The 23,288-nt window shown below is 41.8% G+C and overlaps 1 protein-coding gene and 1 pseudogene across 7 annotated transcripts in view; one reads left to right on the plus strand and one right to left on the minus strand.

Annotated features, from left to right (window-relative positions):
- The window catches only part of LYRM4 (LYR motif containing 4), a 171,067-nt gene that overhangs the window by 104,470 nt on the left and 43,309 nt on the right, over positions 1–23,288 (minus strand). For 5 of the 7 annotated variants that reach the window (XR_003414284.2, XR_008298706.1, XM_015083087.3 and 2 more), the window contains exon 2: positions 20,974–21,094. Coding sequence is in view for 5 of the 7 variants with exons in the window: in XM_015083087.3 (XP_014938573.1) it covers positions 20,974–21,094 (121 nt within the window). In the remaining 2 variants the exon portion in view is untranslated. Of the gene's footprint in view, positions 1–17,476; positions 20,835–20,973; positions 21,095–22,912; positions 23,070–23,288 lie in introns of those variants that run through there. The other 2 variants (XM_053223121.1, XM_053223123.1) reach the window with 2 other exon arrangements.
- Positions 4,755–14,008, plus strand: LOC113593894 (E3 SUMO-protein ligase PIAS2-like; annotated as a pseudogene).

Here is a 23,288-nt window from a genome sequence, read left to right on the forward strand (position 1 = left end):
AGTGCTCATACAGCATCGCTGATAATAGCAAAAAAGTGGAAATAGCCCAAATGTTCATCAATTGATGAATGGATAAAATGTGGTACAATCATACAATGCTATTAAAAAGAATACATACTATGAATGGATGAAATGTGAAAACATGATGCTAAATGAAAGAAGCCAGTCACAAAAACAAATTCCAGTTATGTAAATGTCTAGAATAGGTAAATCCATAGAGATATAAAGCAGATTAGTGGTTTCCAAGTGCTGGGGGAGAGTGGGTTGGGGAGAAATGGGGTCACTGATGATGTGTATGGAATTTCTTTAAGGGGTGATGATAACGTTCTGAAAATGATTGTGGTGATCGTCACATAACTCAATATACCAAAAACCACTGGATCGTATAGTTTAAATGGTTGAGTTTTATGGTATGTGAATTATGTCTCAATAAAGGCATAGCTGAATATTCTAGCGAGCTAAGGAACATGCGATCTAATGAAATCAACATAGTACTGGGCTTCAGTAGAGAAGGACAGATTGAACTGCCAGATTTCATCAGAGAGTTCCATCAATGGGCTGAATCTTGATTGGTTCTGGAGTTGAGAAAAATCAAGATAGGAAATTTCCAGACAATTTCCTAAGAAAAATTCAGTGCGCTGGAGGGCCAACCCACCCCAATTTAAGCCCTGATATCCAGTTCCTTTGAGTGCTAGAACATTTGGCCCAGTGCATTAGCATTTGTCACCAGGCTGGTTCCCAAAAGCTACTGCCCTGTTATGCTTCCACTGGTCTCCTTGCTGTCCCCATGGTGATCTATCTGAGAGTAGATGCTGAGGACAAGTAGCACAGCTGAGGGCTTGCAGACAGCTTCAAAATAGACCAAAGCAGGAAGCACACTCCTATCAGTGATCTTGAAAGGCTGAACAAATTTTACAAGTATCTTTCTTGGCACATAGCTCTATTAATCTTCTTTTCTTCCCATATATTCCTCCTTGAAAGGAGAGAAGATGCATGGTTTCCTGAATAATTTCACCTGCACTTGGAACCTGACTTGGGAATGTACCTGCTGTGAAGGTCCAAGACTCTGCAGATATTCTTATTGCCAAGGTTTATGGGACAAGCAGAAATGCAGGATGGATGAGCTACAATTTACAAGAGTAGTAAACCCTCTGTTGCACTAAAAAATACCCCCACAAAGAACAATAAATAACTTCTCCCTGAGATGAGGGCTGTGTTCCTGAGATGTCTCTGCCATTCTTTTGACATCAAGCCTTGGTATTCTACTTGGTTGTTAAGAATATTGTCTTGTGTGGTGCCTGGTGGCTCAGTCGGTTAAGTGTCAGACTTAGGCTTAGCTCACGATCTCAGTTTGTGAATCTGAGCCCTGCATTGGACTGTCTGCTTTCAGCATGGAGTCTACTTCAGATCCTCTGTCTCCCCACTACTCTCTCTCTGCCCCTCCCCTTTTTCCCTTTCTCTCTCAAAAATAAGCATTAAAAGAAAAAAAAAAAAAAGAATGTCTGGCAATAGCAGCCCAAAGAGCTTCATCAGGATATGCACTCTTTCTTAATGGGAACACATGAGATTTTCAGTTGTAATAAGAGAGAGTTTCATTGTTTAATATGTAAGAGAGCTTGAAGTCTGAATCTCCATGAAAGTACAAGAGAATAAAAATTATCCCTGGGCCAAAGGTTAATTTAGAGATATCCAGAGATCAGTAATACAAATATCAAAGACTCTGCCTTCTGGAGAACATGCACTCTGTGCAGGGTGACAGGTTGGAGGTAGCCGTTCAGGGTTATATAAACTGGTTCTCAACCTTTGTTGCATACTGAAATCACTTGGGGAGTTTTAACACTGCTGATGCCTGAGTCCCACCCCCAGAGTCTCTAATTCCGCTGGCTTGGAGGGGCCTGGTCACAGAGATTTGTAAAGGCACTCAGGTGGTTCCACAGTACAATCAAGGCTGCCCCATTAGCAGAAGGTGCAAAGTCCTGCCTTTGAAGATCCTACTAGAGGCCAGGCAGGCTTTGGTTCCCCTAGTAATACAGTTTAAAATATAAAGCGGAGTTGAACTAAATTCCATGTATACTACAACATATAAGCACAAAACGTGTTAAAATTAAGATTAAAACTTTTCTTTTTCTTGGAGAAACGTATCATGGTTGTTTTGAGGTTATAGTTTTTCTCTCCAAACATTAAAAAGTGCTTAGATAGTAAAAAGCTTCACTTGTGTATGGTTTAAAGTATTTGAGGTGTGCGAGTAACATGTATATTTGATATAGAATGTGCTAGTCTTCATTTACTTTCCTTTTACTACCAGCAAACTTTGGTACTGTAAGCCTAAAAGGTTCCTCCTATGTGCACAAGTGCATGCACAGGCACATACCCTCCTCCCCTCCTTGAATGGCCAAAAAGTTTGATCCTTGGCCTTGATACCAAAGCCTCAAATGGCCATCAACCAGAGACCGGGGTTGTGGAGCAGGAAGTTTGATTTGCTCATGCCACAAACTATCCCTTTTCTTTGAGTATGTCATTTCACTGGCCAGACTTAATTCCCTTTTCAGCCTTCCACTCAGCTCTGGGTCAGGCCTCTGGCTTACCCCTGAGATCATGTTTGCTACCTCCGGAGGGAACAATCTGTCTTTCAGATCCCACAATCAGTAAATCTTGAAGAGCTCTGAGGGCTTGGGATCGCTGCACCTTATTCTCTCTCGAGAATCAGGACCTGAGGACAAGGGATTCAGGAGTCACAGTCCTGTGGGCACCTTTCCTGGAGACCCACTCCCTGATGTTGAGCACCCACTGGCTTTTAGTTGAAAGGGGTTTCCAAGGCTACAGAGTATATCTAAATCAAATTTTTATAGAATTCATTTATTAAAATACAGTGAAAGATCCTACTGTCAGGCACATGGGATGGCGATAAGAGACCTCAGCTCAAACCCTGCCTTCAACCACTACCGGCTAATGAATCTCCCTCTCTGTATCCCCTCTCCCTGTGCCTTGGTTTCCTCACCTGTAAAATAAGGACAGGCTGCAGAGTAGTTGTAAACGAAATGATCCGTGCCTGTAGCATGTAGCATGCAGTAGGAGATAATGAAATGTTAACCCCCGTAGTCTCCACAGTCAGCGAGTAACTATAACCAGAATTAGTTTTTATAAGTGTTCCATCAACCTCTAATTACACTTTCTTGGTACTCTGAATTTTCATAATGGATTTGTCTAAACAAAGAATCCTGGCAAGAACATGACTGCTTTTGACCTTCCTACATTTTTGGGCATGTCTGAATTCACATAAAAAGAGATCTCCCAAAGGCTAAAGGTACATAAGTCATAATTTATTTGTCTATAATATCTGTGTTCCAGAAAGCTCTGGAGAACTGACCAGAGAGGCAAGGGGAGCCCAGCTCACAATGTAGTACTTGGTTCTTATATTTGATTCCCCACCTAGCACAGACAGGCTGATTTCCTCACATATAAAACAGAAGGGATTACGAACCTTATGTCAGCCCAAGAGGCTACCAAAGGAAGATGTAGGAGTGTGCAGACCAACTCAGCACAGTCTTTTTCACTCAGATGTTTGGACAAGAATGAATTGCTGTAAAAGGCCTCTCCAAAGAAGCTTTGGTTCCCACCCCCACTCTCTTTATTTCTCCCCAATTCTCCCAAGAAAATATGAATGGACTGTCATAAGGCTGTATGTATGTCAGGACCACTATCTGCCTCAAAGAGGGCGCTATTATAATCGGTAATGGTTCTAATTACTGCTCCATGTTATGGATTAAAATTTTGTTAGCTCAGGTAAGGCTTTTTGCTTTGCTGATAAAGGTTATTCCATAAATAGAGTGAATGACACTGAGCCACTACTAAGATATTCAAGCATATATAATTCAGTCCTTTAGAATTAAAGCATATAACTCATTCAGCGATATTTTCTAAGCACTATCAGTGTGTAAGGCACTGTGATTAAGTGTGGGGATAGATAGTCTCTGCTCTTAAAGAGACAAGGATAAAAACCCCTATTAAACCAGTAAGACTCTCATGACTTGTCTACCTCTACGAAGGCATGTGTTCGAACATCTACACATGAAGTCTGTCAATCATCAGAAGACAAGTTCCTCAAATACTGATCTCTGCCCCTACTTTGGTAACTCATTCCAGCAGACACTTAATACTGCTTATGGATAAATACAGATGGTCTGAGATGAATATTGCAGCAACGTAAGGAAAACTTCACCCACCTGTTAAGACATACCTTGTTGATCAGGCACTGTTTTATGTGTATGAGCGTGGATGAGAAGACCATTGTGAAGCCAAATCTTTCTATCTGTATTGTCTGCTCTGCTTGCCAGGCCCATTAAGGGCTCCTGGTTCTGTCTTCCCGTATTCTGAATTTGAGGATACCTTTATTTATTCAAATGAAGGCACCCCCATTTTTCACTTCCAAAAACCAACTGGCCCTTCCCTGCCATTTTTATTTTCCTATAGCCTTTCTTTCATTTCATTGCCCAGCAGTCTGCAATGTGATGGAAACATTTAAAATAAGAAAGTAAGATTATGTGGACTGAATTTCCCTTTTGCCCTCCCAGTTCCATTTGGTGGATATGCTTTTATCAGCATGTGATAAATATTTCATATAGAAACTGTCACTTGGAATTTAATCTTCGCAGTTTCACTGAAACCACTGAAAAGCATTTGGGAAAATCAGACCTACATTACAACAAGTAGCATATGCCAAGAGCCTGCAGATTAGCAAAGCCTCAGGAGTCAGCATGGAGGAGACCAGAGAACAGAACTGCCTGGAAGAGGGGCCAGTGGCTGCTCCCTCGCTGCACATGTAGAGATCTGAAACCAAACTGTACCACATCTCCATCATTTCAGCACTTGAGATTTTAAAAGATGTATGGAAAAAAAAAAACAAGCCGGAGCGTGGATGCAGCTACATTCATTGAACATTGACCATGGGCCGGGCACCATGCTGCATGCTTCACACACACATTTCTTTGTCTTCTCGCATCCCAACAAGGAGGTAACCAGAGAAATGAGTGCCACAGGAAGTCATTTCCCTAAGTTCATAAAGCTAGGGAGCGACAACCAGGATCTGAAACCACTCCTGACTCCCTGGTCCCGTGCCCTCATGTCTCTTTATGGAGTAAGGAAATGTGAACACACAGTTTAACAGCCTTGTTTCGTACAGTTGGAATTCACCTTATCGGACCAGCTTTTGTTTTCAGCTTAGTCTTGCAGAGCTAATAAATGTGCTAATTTCCAGAAGGAGTTCCTGGCTTCCTTTCTGGTAAAGGAGGTAGCCATGTCCTCAGCCAGAGCAGGATCTTTGAGGGCCCGAGTGCTGGTTACTGAAAGGGAACTCGAGCGGCCTTGCTGATTTTCAGAGGGTGTTGGCACGTGTCATCTCCCTTTGTATTCAGAAACGTGCTAACAATTATCAGAAGACTTCCAGTCAGAGGGGCCAAGGCTGCTTGGGCCAGGAGTAAGAGGCACAGCCTGGGCTAGCACTGGTCCTCCTGAGTTTCAGGCTAAAATCATCCTCTGTGTCTTCCTATCAAGCTATCTTGACACTATGAAGCATTAATGGAGTGCTTACTGTATCTATAAGGCCCTGGGAGCATCACAGTGAACAAGAAAATAACCTTGTCTCTTGGGGCGCCTAGGTGGCTCAGTCGGTTGAGTGACCGACTTCGGCTCAGGTAATGATCTGTCGGTTCATGAGTTCAAGCCCCGTGTCAGGCCCTGTGCTGAATAGCTCGGAGCCTGGAGCGTGCTTCGGATTCTGTGCCCCCCTCTCTCTCCACCCACCCCTACTTGTGCTCTGTCTCTGTCTTTCAAAAATGAATAAACATAAAAAATAAAAAATAAAAAAAGAAAACAACCCCATCTCCCTGGAAGGTCAGAGGCTAAGGGCAGACAAGACTCACTAACATGCCATTGCAATGCCATGTCAATGCTGTGTGAGTCACACTTCAGTGCTCTGGTGGCTCGGAGGACAAGATTTGGGCAGGCAAGAAAGAAGGAGGAAGGGTATTCAAGGCCTTCCCGTGGGGAGCTGGTGAACGCAGAAAGGTGTTCACTGGGTGTGTGCTGTGTGCCTGTGCAGTGCTGGTCCAACAGCACCCTACCCCGCAAGGATCCTGCAATTTGGCTTCAGAGAGACTGAGCTGCACAGGCAGGATATAAAGTAGGACTGTCCATGGGACAGGCTCTGGAGGCACAGAAACAGGCAGGAGCAAGCAGTTTTCCTAACAGATCCAGAAACTGCCCAGAATAGAGGAGAGTGGTCAGTGTCTTGTAGGGAAACATGGACTCAGTTTTAAAACACATTTCCAGTAAGAAGAATACTTCAGTGTTATAAAAACACGGATAGCTATGCAGACAACTGCACACCTTAAACAGCAGCTGAGAGTGGAAAAACAAAGCAAAACACTGAGCTTGGCAATGCTCAGAACCTAGTTCAAAGCAAGGGGAACATTCCCTTTTGCCTTTTCTCCGGGTGTCCCCTTTCCCATCCCACTCTGGCTTGGAGGACCGTTGGGTCCCAGTGAAGAAAACCTCATTAGTACGTGAGGTATGTACAGTCTGTGAATGTACAGAACAGCGGGCTCTGTGCACAGTTCACAGGCCTCCTGACGTCACCATGACCCAGGTAACGTTCCTGCCATCACTGGGTATTAAAAGCTTTCACAAAGTACAGCCAAAGGGTTTTCTCGAATCGGCTCCACTGCTGAGGCTGACAACGAAGCACGAACATTACATAACCCAGCATTACGTAACCTAGCTACGCCCCCACACTCAACAAAACATGCTGTCTGTGAGCTCAGGGCAGTTCGGGTTTCTTTTTAAAGTCAATTCAGTAAACAGAGGAGGTCAGTGACATAACTCACCTTTGGTCAAAATCCAACATTCCCAGGGATGTTTCTGGGACCTACCAATCATTACCAACTAGTTTCAGGATCAGAGAATGTCCAGTGTGAGAGAGGCCTCAGAGGGTCATGGAGCACCTCCCTCCTCACTCACAGGGGGAGCTGCCTGCCCACTGATGGTGGGTGGGAGCAGACCCCAGGTCTGCTGGCTCCTGGGCCACCCAGCATTCAGTGACTGAGTTTTCACTGAGCTCCAGAGGCATGTCCAATTGCTCTGTGTAGGCAATTCTGGAATGTACTCACTTATTAGTGAGATGCAATAATCTGCTGAAAGAAACCCCAAGTGCAATCTCGACAAGGCAGTTAAACTTAGGATTCATAAACAAATTCTTATGCTGCTAGAGATCTTGGAAACCAATGTACCCAATTCCTTACTTTTTTACAGATGAGGCCTAAAGGGTCATGGACTTCCTGGTGATGCTACTGCTAATTTCTGAGACTGAGGAGAATCTTTGTGGCCTCTGGTTGGTGCTATTTTCACTGCATTAAGAAGTCGAGATGGGTGGGGAGAAGTATTTCTTAGGCTGTATGAAGGGGAAATGTTCGAGGAAGAGAAAAACATTTAAAATACTGATTTAATTGTGCACTATCATTACTGAATAAAACTAAGATTATTACAGTGCCACATCTTAGAGAATAGAGTCTTTTGATTATTTACCACGGACCAATTCATGATACGACAGCCTTCATTACCAGACTGGGGAAGAGAGAAAATTTCTGACGTGTTTGGCTTTGGTATTTTAAAAACAAAGCAAGTACAAAACTAACATTAACTTCAGAATGGTATTCCTTTGCCTTTAGTAGAAAAATTGAATGATGGTAATATTTTAAGAGAAATTAAATAACATGACCAAGGCCAGAGGGCTAGTGAGTTAAGTGTTAGGATTTCAGTTTAGGTGTATGTTACTCAAAACCTCTTCTCTTGGCTACCATTCCTATTACATCTCTGCATAAAACAACAATAGTTTTTAACACTGAGAGATGTATAATGAGGAGGTATCTTTCCAACAGCACCAAGAATCTAGCCTTCATGTATATATACCAGTGAAACACATCAAATTTATAAAAATCCAACTGCAGATATCAAGTGCTCAGAAAGGAGTGCATTTTCTTATCCATACGCTGGGCGTAGGAGCACACTGGCTTCCCGCCACCAGAGAGGATGTGGTATAGAAACACAAACATAAATGGGGTGAATCCCTTGGACCCCCCCCACCCCCGCCCCCTTCCTAGAAGGTGTGAAACTGTTCCTTAGTCATCTTGGGACAAGATCTTCTGCATAAGCATGGCTGAAATTAACTGATTACTTGAAAGGACAACCCCAGCGGCGAGGCATCAAAAGGTTTCCAGTGAAGGGCACTCGAGTGTTACTGCTTGTCAGGAAAAGCACATTTGGAGCTGCAACCTTCAGATCTACGGGGAAATTCTGAGCAAACACTTCTTAAATAAGGAGGCTGAACTTTAACATTTTCAGACTGTGGTTTCTGTATTTTTTTTTTTTTCTTTTGAAGGCAGAGAGAGAGAGAGAGAGAGAGAGAGAGGGAGATAGTTTTTTGAGAAATGATAAAGGAGATCAGCTCAGAGGGATAAACTATTCATGAGTCTACAGAAGAGAGACTGTTACCTTCTAATACAAATTCTAAATGAGCAATTAGAAAAGGAAACCTACATCTCGCCTTGTTTTCCTATCTCCCATGTCTTATTTGCTTCTGTATAGATCAGACCACCCACAGTTTGATTTCTCTTCTAAGAACTGGCCAAAAAAGTGAGAAGACATGTGGGCCCACCATTCTCCTAATTGTGTGTTCTCAGGGAGTTATTCAAACACACTCAGTCTGAATTTCCTCATCTAACACATGAGGAAAACAGTATCTTTCTCACAAGGCCGCTGTGAGAAACTGAAACATGTTCTAAGGGCTTAGTATGTAGTCTCAGTGCCTAAAGAGGACACAATGAACAACACTGACAACAAGCACACCTCATCACCACCACCACCACCACCACCCGCATCACCTTCATCAATATTCATATATAAAATCATCTTTTTACACATATGGTAAATTAGGCACATAAACAGCTACCCCAAGGTCCCATAGTAAGCTCCTCTCAGAGCTTAGATTGACAACTTCCACTTCTTGCCTAGAACATCAATGTACTTTCTGCTTCAGAGTTGATGGTATCTACTTCCACTTTAGATACTTTAGCAACAAAAATAGTTCTTTAGTGAATTCAAGAGTGAACAGCTCTCGTAGGCTCAATGGGAGAAGGATAATAATGAAACCCGTGCAAAGCTTTCTATAAATAGCGTTACTGCTACCTTCTTCAGGAGCTCTTCTGCACACGCAAATATGAAAAAGAACAATTGCTGTATATGAAAAAATGCAGAGGTGGGATAGGCTTCTTCTAGAAAGAACATGGAATCTTGTTTTATGCATGTCAGCCTTGGAAGACTCAAGCAAATTTGCTGGGCAATCTCCATCAGAGAGGCATTTCTTCCACAGGAATGCTAACTGTGGGAATACTATCGTCCCAGACTCAAGGATGTACTGGAATTTCCAGAAAATGCAGAGAAATTGGTTTCAATCCTTGTATGAAGAAGTCTTTTTTTTATAGCTGTAGAGGAACTATATATTGAACAGGCTGAAAAAAAATGTCACATGTAGGCCAAGCTATAAAAGTAATCATCCCTTCTCATCTGACAGGGGGTTGGGGAATCTTTCATTCACATTGAAAGAATTCAGATATCCAAAAGATACAGGGTTCACTCAGGGGGCAATTGAGTCATTGTATATAAATTCATGTTGATTTCCTGAGGATTTTTATTGAAGTCCAAGATAGAGTACTTAAATCTCCTTTGCTTCTGACTGTTTTATTAGTTTTTAAATATGTAGATAGATCTTTTGATCTAATCTTAGTTGATCTATATAGACACAGGGGAAAGTATTGCTGGGGTACCCTATCAGAGTCCATATATTTCTGTTCTATTAAATGAACAAATAGGTATGATCTGGATTGAAGAGAAAAGGTTTCTCTCCCAAGAATCAAACTGAGAAAGAACTTCTACAAGGTTCTGATGGACTTCAAAATTCCATTCCCAACTCTGCCTCCAAAAAGCTCATAAAGTCAATTCATAATTACATGGCATAGAGTGGGTGCTTGATAAATATCTAGGGAAAGAAACTGTGGGCACGGAATTACAAAATATACAGTGTCATTTGATTTATCTCACAGATTGCGTTTCATGCAGCTGAGAAGCCACCCAGGGAGCAGGGAAAAGTCCAATCAAGAAGAAACTAGTATCAACGTTAAGGTGGGGCTTGAGGAAAGCATTTTAATCCTTTTCTTGCCTATCAAGTTATCATATTATTGCTCTTGAATTGCTACTTAATTTTCTTTGAAAGAAAATGTTTTGTTCAGAGATATGCTCTAGTACTGGTGATGTATATTCTATCAGAAAGGAAGGCTAAGAGCAGAGGTGCTAGCGACATTAATAAAATAATTCAATTTTCTGACTTTCCTTGTGGCAGAGAGGTTAGACCAAGAGAAGTTTTTGAAATTTATGATGGTATAAATACATAGCTGGCTTACAACTTTGCTTATCTATAGCCTAAACTCTAGTGAGTTAAGATCTTAGCAAAGATTGGTCAAGGAATGCAAAGCATAGAGTAGTTTACTAAAAAAAATATATCAGTAAGTTTCTGCAAATAAAGAAGGGGACAGATATTTATGTGAAATGTTAGACCATGGAATTTTAGAACTGGAAGTAGGCTTAGAAATTGGACTATAATCTTCTGATTTTACAGATAAGAAACTGAAGGCTCACAGATATAAATCCACTTGTTCAAGCTTCAGACGACTTAAGCCTCCTAGGCTTAAATACCAATGTCTGAAGCATTTAATTTTATTTTTCCCAGTTAAGAAAAAAAAATGGATGACTAGCTATAATTCTTTTGTTGGGGGTCGGGGGGTGGGGAGATATTTTTTATTATTTATGGTGAAAAAAAGCACCATAAAATTAACAATCCTGAACTTTATTTATTTACTTATTTATTTAGTAGGCTTCATGCCTAGCACAGAGCCCAATGCAGGGCTTGAGCTCATGACCCTGAGATCAAGACCTGAGCTGAGATCAAGAGTTAGACGCTCAATAGACTGAGCCACTCAGATGCCCCGAGATATCACTTCTAAGTTAAGTTTTAACTACTACATGGGGCACTAAAATGGATGTTGCAGTGACTGGTGGTGAAAGAAGACAGACATCGTTCATGAACTTTTCATTTCATGACATGCACACTAAAAATGTTATTGGTGGACATTTTTCTAGAACGGTCATGTAAAGACTAAACCATAAAATAGTAAACAAAAGTAAAAAAAAATTTGGTTTCAGAGACTCTCATCTATCACCACCCAAACGCCAATAAACTGGGCAAATTGCTTTTAGTGACTGACAAAGTAATTAGGTGCAAGCTAAGAAATGGTGAAAATGCTTCCTCTCACATAGAAATGCTGGCTACCAGTAAGATCAACCTCTTTCCTACTATTTCTAATGGCTGTATGGAGTCTGTTCTTAACTGCTTACCACTGAGATTTACCCTTTATGTTTTGAGGTGGGGGGCATGTGAGTGGGAGGAAGGGGCAGAGGGAGAGGGACAGAGAGAGGGAAAATCTTAAGCAGGCTCCATGCCCAGTGCAGAGCCCCATTCTGGGATCATGACCTGATCTGAAATCAAGAGTTGGATGCTCAACCAACTAAGCCACCCAGGCGCCCCTATAACTGCAGTTTCATACATTCATTACTTGAACCATTTTATTATATAAAGCCCTAGTTTGGTGGGGCGTTGCTCCCCTGCTGGTCAGCTGCATCCCTGTTGCCAGCAGGGTCCAGCTTAGGATGGTGCTGGAGGTATCGTGGGTGCTGGTGGGAGGGGTGCTCTGACGGCAGCACCCACAGTTGGCAGATTTCGAGTTCAGGAGAGGTGTACCATTTCACTTTCCTACCAGCAACGTATGCAGTGATCTAGTTTCTCTGCATCCTCACCTGCCTCTGGTGTTCTCACTGTTTTTCATTTTAGCCAATCTGAATACGGTTCTAGTTTTAGGGGATCTGAACTACACTTGTTATTAGGCTTTCCTGGACAGCATAAAGTGGACACAAGCATGGTCTCCTGATACTTGTTTCATTTACAGAAGAGTGGCTGTATTCTTGTGGCTCAGACTAAAATCCAAAAATTATAGAGATGTGGATACCCACTGTCTCTTGAAGCACTTTCTTGTTTATCTGTAATCAAGCCATTGGTTTCAATATGGATGACAGCTCATCCTGTAGAATCTGACTTGGCCATAGCTGGAATCCACTGGTTGCCTTCCACCTCTATGATACCACACCCACGATACCTCTCCTGTTGGTTCCGTGCTGCTTCAAAATACTAAGCTCATGTTTGAGATGCAGCCATCTCCCCCAATTCCTCCTGTCCATCCTGATGTGCATTTAAAAAACACTGCCCTTTTATGATGTTCCTGATGTTCTCATCAAGCCCATGAGTTTAGCTCAAAGCAGTATTCAACGATTTCAAGAGAAGTTTTTATTTTTGTTCTGACACAAGTTAGAGAGAAATGCATATTCAGGGATTTTTTTTTTTTTTTTTTTTTTGCCAGATAATAGGAGAGATTACAAAGTACAAGTTTAGCTGGGATTCTGCCTGGTAGAGAGAAGTTGCTTTCAAGAACAAAATCACCTCAATGGTCTATGTATAAAAGTGAATGGGAAGCCATTTCCTTTGCCTGGCTATGCATGACCACCTAAAAATAGGATTGAACACAAATACATCTTTAGTTGGGTTGTCTTCAGCTGTGCCAAATCAGATTTCCATTCTTGGGCATCAGAAATTGGAAAGAATTGGGGCATCTGGTTGGCTCAGTTAAGCAAGTGTCTGACTTCAGCTCAGGTCATGATCTCATGGTTTGTGAGTTCTGAGCCCCATGTCAGGCTCTGTGCTGACAGCTTGGGGCCTGGAACCTGCTTTGGATTCTGTGTCTCCCTCTCTCTCTGACCCTCCCTCAAGATAAATAAGTATTAAAAAAAAAGATATTGGAAAGAACTACTCCATGTCTGTATATCTTGTATTACAGCTCACATCGACCATGTCATTACAGAGACTAAAGATGAAAGATACTAGAAACCCTGATCATTTCAGAAAACTAATTAAAGAAAAACTTAACTGCAGCTCCTGATAGTGAAATTCCTTCAGGTATCCTTGAGGTGCCCTTTAAGGAAAATGAGGCCGACAATCCCATGCCACGCAGTGACTGGTACACATCTATAGTGTTTTGATGGTGCCCTTTATCTGCAAATGAATGAGAAGCCCGCTTGGATTTGTCCTGTGTGTGACAAAAAAGCTGCCCATGAAAGTCTAATTTTAGATGGGCTTTTTATGGGAATTCTCAATGACTGTTCTGATGTGGATGAGATCGGATTCCAAGAAGATGGTTCTTGGTGTCCAATGAGACAGAAGAAAAGAAGTGACGAAAGTATCCAGCAAGCATGTATAAAAATAAAAATTCCAAGTGTCTTCATAAGCCTTGTTCAGTGACTGTAGTCAGTGAGGTAAGCAGGAAGAAGGGGGATGTTACTGACCTAACACTAGAAAGCTTTCCCCAGGAAAAGGAAGCCCCTCTTGCCAACACAAAAGGCATCCTGATGTCAGAAGCACAAAGCAGCCCCAGCAAAGGGGTTCTCATGTCCCAGCCATCTTTTGTACGGGTGCCTAGTGTGACATTGGTTGACGCTGCTGTTATTTCGCCTTCACTAACAGACTGCTCAGTGCTATTCCACCATGTGCCAATATAAAGCATGTCATCAGATCTGCCAGGTCTGGATTTTTCTCCTCCTATTCCACTTGATCCCTAGTATGGTCCTCTTATCTTTTTGGAGAGTCTCACCTCACCTTTAACAGCAAGAGCACATCTGTCACCACCACCAGCCCCCATGAAAGCAATATTCATGTTAGTTCAACCAGCAGCTGACTGACACAGGGATCATCACCAGCAGTGGAAGGAACATTCCTGACACTATCTCCTCACTGGACTAAAGGAAGACTCAGCCGATTCCAGGAGCCATTCATTGAAACTGCTCTTTCTTGGGTGGAAGGTTCTGTGGGAATGTGGGAAGCTTTTTTTTTTTTTTAAAACAATTAACTTTGATATTTACTGAAACGTCAAATGGATTCTTTTGCTTTTGGAGAGATGAACACAGATGAATGAAGGATTTTTTCTTATTCATGCTGTACTCTAAGCATCAAATACATTCAGCCATCTCATCTTCTTGAGAAATGGATTTCAATTTCATAAGTTACTGGATGGATTCTATGAATCAGTTTAAAACTTTTTTGTTGTAAAAACAGCAATGAAGTTATATAAATATTCAGGTAAAGACTTTTTTCTAATGAAAAAAAGACATAATCAATGTTTCTAAACTGAAAGCAACTTTGTTTAACTGGATGTGAAGGAAAAATATATGTAAAAAAGTTGTTTGTCAAAAACCAAACCAAAGCAAACCAAGCCCTTCCCGCAAAGACGTCACTGGCTTAAGAATGACTAATGTGGTATAAAATTGTTATCACTGGGGCGTTTGGGTGGCTCAGTTGGATGAACATAGAACTCGATTTTAGCTCAGGTCATGATCTTGGGGTCATGGGATTGAGCCCTGAACTGGGAGAGGGAGAGCTCCACACTCAGCATGGATTCTTTCTATCTCTCTCTCTCCCTCTGCCCCTCTCTCCTGCTTAAGCTCTCTCTAAAATGAAAAAAAAAAAAAAAATCCTTCCTTCAGGAAAGTATTAGAAAAAAAAATTATTGTCACTGAAAAGCTGCTGGCGAGGCTGGTATGACTCCAGAACCTTGTTGTCACCCAGCACGTAAAATTACCACAGCAACAAATACTTCATTGAAACGCTGAAGTTACACTTGAACCTCCTTTTGTGGGATGCATTCCTTATCAGCGCATGTACAACCATCCCTGGTAGGGGAAGCAAACATTTGGATGTAAATTTAGTGCTAAATCTGCTAGCCTAGTTAAGGTGGTGGTTGGGAACCTCTCAATAGGGAATAGCTGTTCCTTTCCTAGAGATTGTGGTTTTACTTGGTTAACTGTGTAAGAAAAGAGTCAATCACAAACGCATGCGCACAAACACACACACACACACACATACACACCCCTTCTGTTATGTAGGTGTGTTGCTACCCGAGAACCTAGAGCCTGGTCTTCATGGTATGCATCATGGGATGCACTCTGATGAATAGTGAGAATGTTGCGTAGCTGGTTTCAAGAAAAAGTTGCTACACATTTAGGCTGTAGCTAAGAATTCCTAAAGTCACAACCTTAATTTGCATATCCAAGGAAATTTTGTCAACGTATACAAAGATTGGTCTGGCCTCCTTGCTGTAGTTATAGTTTCCCACCCTCGGCTGTTTCTTCCATGTCTCCTCTCACAGACATGTGGCTATTTAGCTGGGTATATAACAAAGGCGATAACTCTATTTCAGAATGTTTGGAAAATACTTTCACTATGACGACCACAAATCTCTATGAACTACACAGGGGAAGAGGGCCCCTTGGTGGTAGCAATGCTGCGGGTCTGGAGAGGGGTGACCTCAAGTAGCAAAGGTGTAGAGCATGGAAGCAGTGATACAAAATAAGGCTCTGGTTGTTCAAAATCCAAAGGGGCATGACAAACTATAATGAGTGGGAATGATTAACTGAGGACTAATTCTAATCAGTGCCTTATCAAAAGGAATACCGTCAGAACAGCAAAATGGAAAAAAAGAACCAAGATGACCTTCTTGTTCTTATTTCTGATATGCAACATCTAAGGGGCCTTTTGTAACCTCTGAGGTAGAAAGTCCTTAGGTACTTCTTTGCTGTCCAGATTGTGTGAGACCTTTTTGCCCAACCCTACACATATATAGTCCATCTTTTGGGCATCCTTTTTGGCACCATCTGGCACATACACAGAAGGCCTCTCCAACTTTTTGATCCTGCTTGGGAAGCAGACAGGGAAGCTAGCGTTAGTGGGGGCTAGTCCAGAACCTGCTTTCAGCAGAGAGGAAATACTCATACAAGCTGCCAGGATCAATCTGTCTTTACAGGACCATTTTATATGGAAATAATGGAAATTTAAGAAAGGTAAAAGGATGCCTCTACTAGTTATGGGATATGAGATGATGCTTGTCTCTGGAAAGAGATTGGGGACTGACAGACTAGATTATAATTTTCAGGGGACAGTTGGTCCAAGAATGTCAAAGAAAGAACAAGTGTACGTCAGGTTTCTATTCAGTGGGCCATAATTATGGAGAGGGAGCAAAAGGAGTCTGACTTGGTCATAATGGAGGAAAAACAATCTGCCATGCCACTTCTTGAAATGAGAGTAATCCTCAGGAGTGGTGTGCAGGACTAATGAGAAATACTGATGCCAACTAGCACCCTCCAGGGTTGCCACAATGAGACGGGATCTCTGAGCATTAAGGATACAAAAGAAGAAAGACCTCTGAGGAGATGCTAAGCTGGGTTGATGTCCTGAAATATCTGGGAACAAAACTGGGGAATGACTTAATCTTTATCCTTCAGTTTCTACTGACTTAGGAGTTCATGTCCTTCAACTTCTGAGTCTGCTCTAAGCTCTAAGGCATCCAGCCTGCACCTTGGTTCTCTACCCAAAAAAGCCAGAAGAAAATCTTTGCTCAGAGACTTCTTTAAAACTTCACAATCGTATCATGTGTACAGCTGTATTGTTAGCATCACAGCTGACTGGAGGGAATGAAGAAACATTGGCAGAAAGCAAGATCCACTGTAAAGACTGACTGGAAAGCAGGAAGAGGTAAACAGTGTCGAGAGAGGAGAGAAGTTGGATGGAGGGTTCCACTTTGAGCACTGCCTTTAAGGATGTGTGTATGTAGCAGCTGGGAAGGTGGCCAGGGGCTTTCTTATCCATGGAAAAATGATGCTTAGATGGATATGCATCCTGGTGGATGGTCTTTGGGTCCAAGGATGCAAATGGAAGAGGGACCTGATAGAAGCATATTACCGCTCGTATCAGTTATGTCTCATTAGATTAGAGGTTAAGGGCCTCATTAGGTTTCCACATTCCCTTTATGGTTCATTCTCTTTGAAGAAAGGTTCTGGGTAGCCAGCAAGACACCATGATTTTGGTGGCATAGACCCCTTGGCTGAGATGTGTGATCCCAGGGGCCAAACTCTTCACATATTCCTTTAGTCCACATAGGATTATTTTTTTATTTTAAAGTTTATTTATTTATTTTGAGAGTATACGGATAGGAGAAGGATAGAGAGAGAGAGAGAGAGAGAGAGACAGAGACAGAGACAGAGAGACAGAGGATCCCAAGCAGGCTCTGCACTGACAGTGCCGGGCTCGAGCCCATGAACCATGAAACCATGACCTGAGTTGAAATCAAGAGTTGGATGCTTAACTGACTGAGCCACCCAGGCACCCTCCACAGAGGATTATTAAGAGTTTTTCTAGATACTCCTGATAACAAAGTACAATCTATGTGCCAGTATGTTCCCAAGGGCTTCACATATATTATTTGATGCTCACCATACCCATGAAGTTGAGCCTGTTCTCATCTGAATTTTACATTAGGCACCAAGAGGTTAAATATGTGGTTCAAGATCACATAGTTAGTAGCCTGAGTCGGGACTTGAACACAGGCAGGCTGGACCCAGAGCCTGTGTTCTTGCAATTAGGCATTGGTGACCATGACAGGGGAGATCCCTACCCTCACAGAAGAGGAGAAAACAGACAAGGCAATAAGGAATGTTATTTTCAGGACTGATAGATGCCATAAGGAAAATGAAAGCAGGATAAGGGACAGAATGACAGAAGGAAGGTTATTTTAGACAGTGTGGTCAGGACAGGCTTCTGTGAGAAGGTGAAATTGGAGTAAAAATCTGAGTGAAAAGGGGAATCGAGCAGTGGGAAGGTCTGGGGAGAGAGTATTCCAGGCAGAAGGTACAAAGCCTCTGCAACGGGAACAAGCTGGGGGTGTTTTGGGGACATCAAGATGGTATCTGAAATAGTGTGAGGGAGACGTAGGCAATGGAGGGCCTTTGAGGACTTCTTAAGCACTTCAGATTTTATTGCCATGGTGCTATGAAGCCTCTGGAGGGTTTTGAGCAAGGGTATAACCTGCTCTAATTTTCCTTTTAAAAAAAGATCACTCTGGCAGTGTGTGGAGAATAGATCATTCAGGCGAGGGAAATCAGGGAGGCAAGCTAGACGGCTATTATAGCAGCTGGTGTGAAGAAAATACAGACACTGCTTTATTTTGGGCCTTTAGGCCAAGGTCAACTCATATCAGCTTTCAGCGAGGTAGCTAGAGGAGTCAGTAACATTAACATCTCATAAGCTAACCATGGTAAATTCCTGGATTCAGGAATACTCTTGACAAGACAGGGAAGTGAACAGAAACGTTGTTGACTTATAAATGGCTAATGAGTTCTCTAATGGAATAGGAATGCTTTCCTTTGTCAGAACCATTCTGAGCATGAGCAGAGTCTTCAGGGATAACATAATTTTAGGCAGCACAAGTCCACCAAGGTCAAGGAAGGTGCACTTGCCAGGCTGTCCTAGGGAGGGCGCCCTGGCCCCAGCACATGTCCCATGACTGCAGAGTTGGAGTCTGTTTTGAGCATGGATTTACTGGGGATGTGTGATGAGAGCTAGTCTAGTCTTTCTGTTCTTGAAAGGTGGTTTTAGCATTTCAAAACAGGAGAAGACACAGACAATTACATAACAGAAGAAATAGTGGCACAGAGTACTTACAGTCACCTTTTCTAAGCAGTTTCTACTCTGTGCAACTTTACACAGAAAGATGAAGCCAGCCTGTTTGGGAGACGCTTGCCAACTTCCACATAAGAAAGTGCCAAAGAATTGAATCTCTCTGAGTTTATGTGAAATAAGGACTCAGGCTGCTTGCTTTTCCAAGTTCCAGTGCTAAAGGATCCCATAAAATTCAGCCACTGATGTCTAGGAAATGCCATTGTCCTAGAGTTTTCAAAATGACAACTCTTTTACCTGCGACTATCAGAGTGCATGCAAATGTGCAGATCAGTTTCTTTTTCTGACTCCTATTATCTTTTCGTGCCCTTCCTTAAAGATCATTTCCTAGGCTTGTCCAGATGTGCCCAAGTTATTCTGTTGCTAGATAACTGTAGAACTCAAGAAGGGTTATCAGATCTGAAAGGTTATTCTAGAAGGGACTGTTTCATCAGATTGCAAGACTTTCAAATGTGACATAAAAAGAAAACTACAGTGCATACTATAGCTTCTTCTTTTTTTTCTTTTTTGAATTTTGTTTAGAGCCAAGCATGAAGAAGGGTTAAGGATGTGTATGTGTATGTCATATATTGTGATATGACATGCTGTCAGCCAAGGTGGTATCTCCTGATGATGCTAAACAAGTCCTTTCCAACAGAATAGAGGTTCCTCAAAAAATTAAAAACTGGACTACCCTATAACCCAGCAATTGCACTACTAGGTATTTATCCAAAGGATACAAAAATACTGATTTGAAGGGGCGCATGCACCCCAGTGTTTATAGCAACACTATTGACAACAGCCACCATTATGGAAAGAGCCCAAATCTCCATCGACTGATGAATGGATAAAGAAAATGTGGTACACGTACACACACACACACACACACACACACACACACACACACACACACTGGAATATTACTCGGCAATGAAATAGAATGAAATCTTGCCATTTCCAACAATGTGGATGGAACTGGAGGGTATTATGCTACGCAAAATTAGTCAGAGAAAGACAAGTATCATTTCACTCATATGTGGAATTTAAGAAACAAAACAGATGAACACGGGGGAGGGGAAGGAAAAGTAAGATAAAAAGAGAGGGGGAGACAAACCACCAGAGACTCTTAAATACAGAAAACAGAGGGTTGCTGGTGGGGTGCTGAGTGGGGGATGGGCTAAATGGGCAATGGGCATGAAGGAGGGCACTTGTTGGGATGAGCACTGGGTGTTACATGTTAGTGATGAATCACTAAATTCTACTTCTGAAATCATTATTACACTACATGTTAACTAACTTGGATTTAAATAAACAAAACAAAATAAAACAAAACAAGCCCTTTCCATAACACTACGCAGAACCTAGGGAAATGATAAGGGGTTTCCCTTCCATACTTTATAAACAAATTTACTGCAAGTAAGACAGATGAACAGAAGCAGAAATGGAGCTTATGGTGTGATTATTGTTAAATCAAAGAAAAATAGTGAAAAGGATGATTTTTTTAGAGAGTGAGAAAACCAACTGATAGCAGGCTGCTTGGCCTTTGGCTCTTTAATTAATTTTGCAGGAAGAGGGACAAATGACACTACCCAGGAGACCATGCTGCTACAGATGCCCCACTCCACCTCATGAGAAGGAGAAAAGCAAGCACAAATCAGTGTGATCCCTGGCACCTCTACACGATGAAGACAAAAACACCTTCCAGGGTCTGTTATGGGCTCACTAGCTAAGTAGCTGTGCTTTACACCATTTGCACCTGCAGATACACCTTCCATGTGGCAACGACTCACCAGGATGGTGTCTTCAAGAAAAGGGCAACATCACCTTGAATTACGATTTTAAAATACAAGGAAAAGCAGAATATATTTATGTTCTTTGACATATGTCAACGCATAAATGTGTAAATATATCTTACAAAGAGACAAAATTTTTAAAACGTTTCCCATGTTTAAAGGATCAACCTTGAGTGAGCTATGAGAACGCAGCTTCCCAGAAGGATGCGTCCCCTGGAAATTCTGGAAAGCTGATATTTTCCTTTAGGTTCTTCTTGAGTTCAGTAATGTGATAGGTCATCTTTCTGTGTCTATATGAGTAAAAAGAACAGAGTTTCATGGCCCTGTGGTATAAATCATAAACACCGAAAGCAGTGATGTCCAATTAGGAAGGAGATGTCAAAGCTTACAGCACTTAATGAAAGACAGGACATCATTGAACCATCTTACCTGTCGACGAATTATCTCAAGGTCTCTTTTGGCTTTATTCACTAAGGTTTGAATTTCTACAGGATCCTTTACATTCTTATTTTCTCTGAAGGCATCTCTTATTCTCCTGACAGCATAAGTTCTAAATGAATTCAGGGGAAAAAAAAAAAGAAAAGGTGTCAGCGGTCTGAAGCTATGCTTTCAAATAAAATCAAAAGCTCTTCCTGATGAATTAACTGTCTGTATTCCCCTGTGGATAATCCACTTATATCTTTGCTCTTGGGACAGACCCATCTATTACTATTCTGGGATGACTAAACAAACAGATTAGGGAAATAAATCTAGCGCAAACAAATCACATATAAATGGCAAACTGCTACGGAACTGCTCCTTAGATTACTGGGTCTTTAGTTATTCATGTCTGCATTCTCTCCGTTAACGTGGATAATTGAAACTTTAATGCACAGAGACAAAGCAAGAATTAAAAGAGGTGAAATGATGCACTACACATTCATGCACTGAGACAGTTATGACCTATGCTTAACTTGGCTGGGTCAGTTTTCTAATCTTGTCCCCTGTTTTAGCTGTTTGTTCCTTTCATGGAACATAACATATAAGGATCCACACTGGGACCCTACCACAGTTGAGGGTGGAGAGGACACCAAAATGCTTTCCTCCATCTTTAAAGTGCATAGATATGCATATACATGCACACACAAACACCCTCTCCCCTTCAATATAAATTACATGCAGCACAGGACGGCAGTTCAAAAGCACGGCTTTCAAATCACACAAGCTTAACATAAGCCTGTGTTTCCTCATCTGTCAAATGGGCATAGTACCACCTATTTCTCAGGGCTGCTGGGAGGATTCAGCTTAAATAATTTATGTCTGGAATTTGGCACAGAGATGGGTACAGAGGAAGACCCAAAAACTGAAAGCTCTTCTTTTTTTTAAAAGTTTATTTATTTATTTATTTATTTATTTATTTATTTATTTAGCGCAGGGGGACGGACAGAGAGAGAGGGAGAGAGACAGAGAAAATCCCAAGTGGGCTCCCCAGTGTCATGATGGAGACTGATGTGGGGGATCGATCCTACGACCTTGGGATCATGACCTGAGCTGAAATGAAGAGTTGGATGGTTAACTGACTGAGCCACCCAGGCACCCCGAAAATTCTTAATACCTTAATGCATTAGTCTTCTGCTCTCCTCACGTCACAAGCTCACTTTCATCCTGCATCCTCAGAGTCATACCAAGGTGTGTGTACAGAAGGCAGAATGGTCTGGATAATCAAGAGTCCTTAACCTGATGTACCCCACATGCAGATAGTAACGGCCTTAACCCATGTCTGTCTCATCTACAACAGCCTGAAGACAAGAGACTAAGGAGAAAGAGTCCAAGTCAGGCACATCAGATACCATTTTCTCTAGCCTTTTAATGGTATCAGATGGCTTTGCTTTTAACTTTAAACACCAGCTGAAGAATCCATGTGAAACTATTAGTAACATCTGCACATAGAGGCAAAGAAATGAGAGAAGGGAAATATTTCTTATTGCTTTGGGAGATGGATATAATTTACTGGGAAAACTTGTTTTAGAGAAGACTAATTTGGTTTTAGATCAACTTTTCTAAAATAAAAAGATATTTTAAATTAAGAATGCAAATATCAGGTTTTAAAAACAAAAGTAAAATGAAATCTTGTAACGTTAAGAATCGTAAAGGCAAGGGGCACCTGGATGGCTCAGTTGATTGAGCATCTGACTCTTGATTTTGGCTCAGGTCATGATCCTAGGATTGTGATATCAAGCCCTGCGTTGGGCTTTGAGCTGACAGTGCAGAGCCTGCTAGGTATTCTCTCTCTCCCTCTGTCACTGCCCTTCCTCCCCTCAAAATAAATAAACTTAAAAAAAAAAAAAAAGAATTGTAAAGGCAAAAAGCAGACAGTTTAGGAACTTACATTTTTAGGAGGTAAGCCACTGGGGAGACTTTCATCTGAGACCTTTGCAGACCAGCTGGAATATTTGCAGAGACCCTCCTGGGTGCTCAGGATCCATCTTGGGGCAACAATGGAAATGGAATCCCTGAACTAGCAGTCACTACGTAATGAAGGTCTCCTTCACTTGCAAAGGCACAGGAAAGGATTTTTACTAATAGACTATGTTAGATATTCTCCTCCTGTGTAGCTGCTAATCTAACAAAATTTTAGATAGTACAGAGGTAAGCTAAAAGCAATTTCTCGCGCACTGTCTTGCACAGCATGATGGTTATTAACATAACACAACATCACTGATCATCCTCACACCCATACACTCTTCAAAACAGTTTCCTTGTTG

The sequence above is a fragment of the Acinonyx jubatus genome, chromosome B2 (assembly GCF_027475565.1).
Source record: "Acinonyx jubatus isolate Ajub_Pintada_27869175 chromosome B2, VMU_Ajub_asm_v1.0, whole genome shotgun sequence".
Lineage (NCBI taxonomy): Eukaryota > Metazoa > Chordata > Mammalia > Carnivora > Felidae > Acinonyx > Acinonyx jubatus.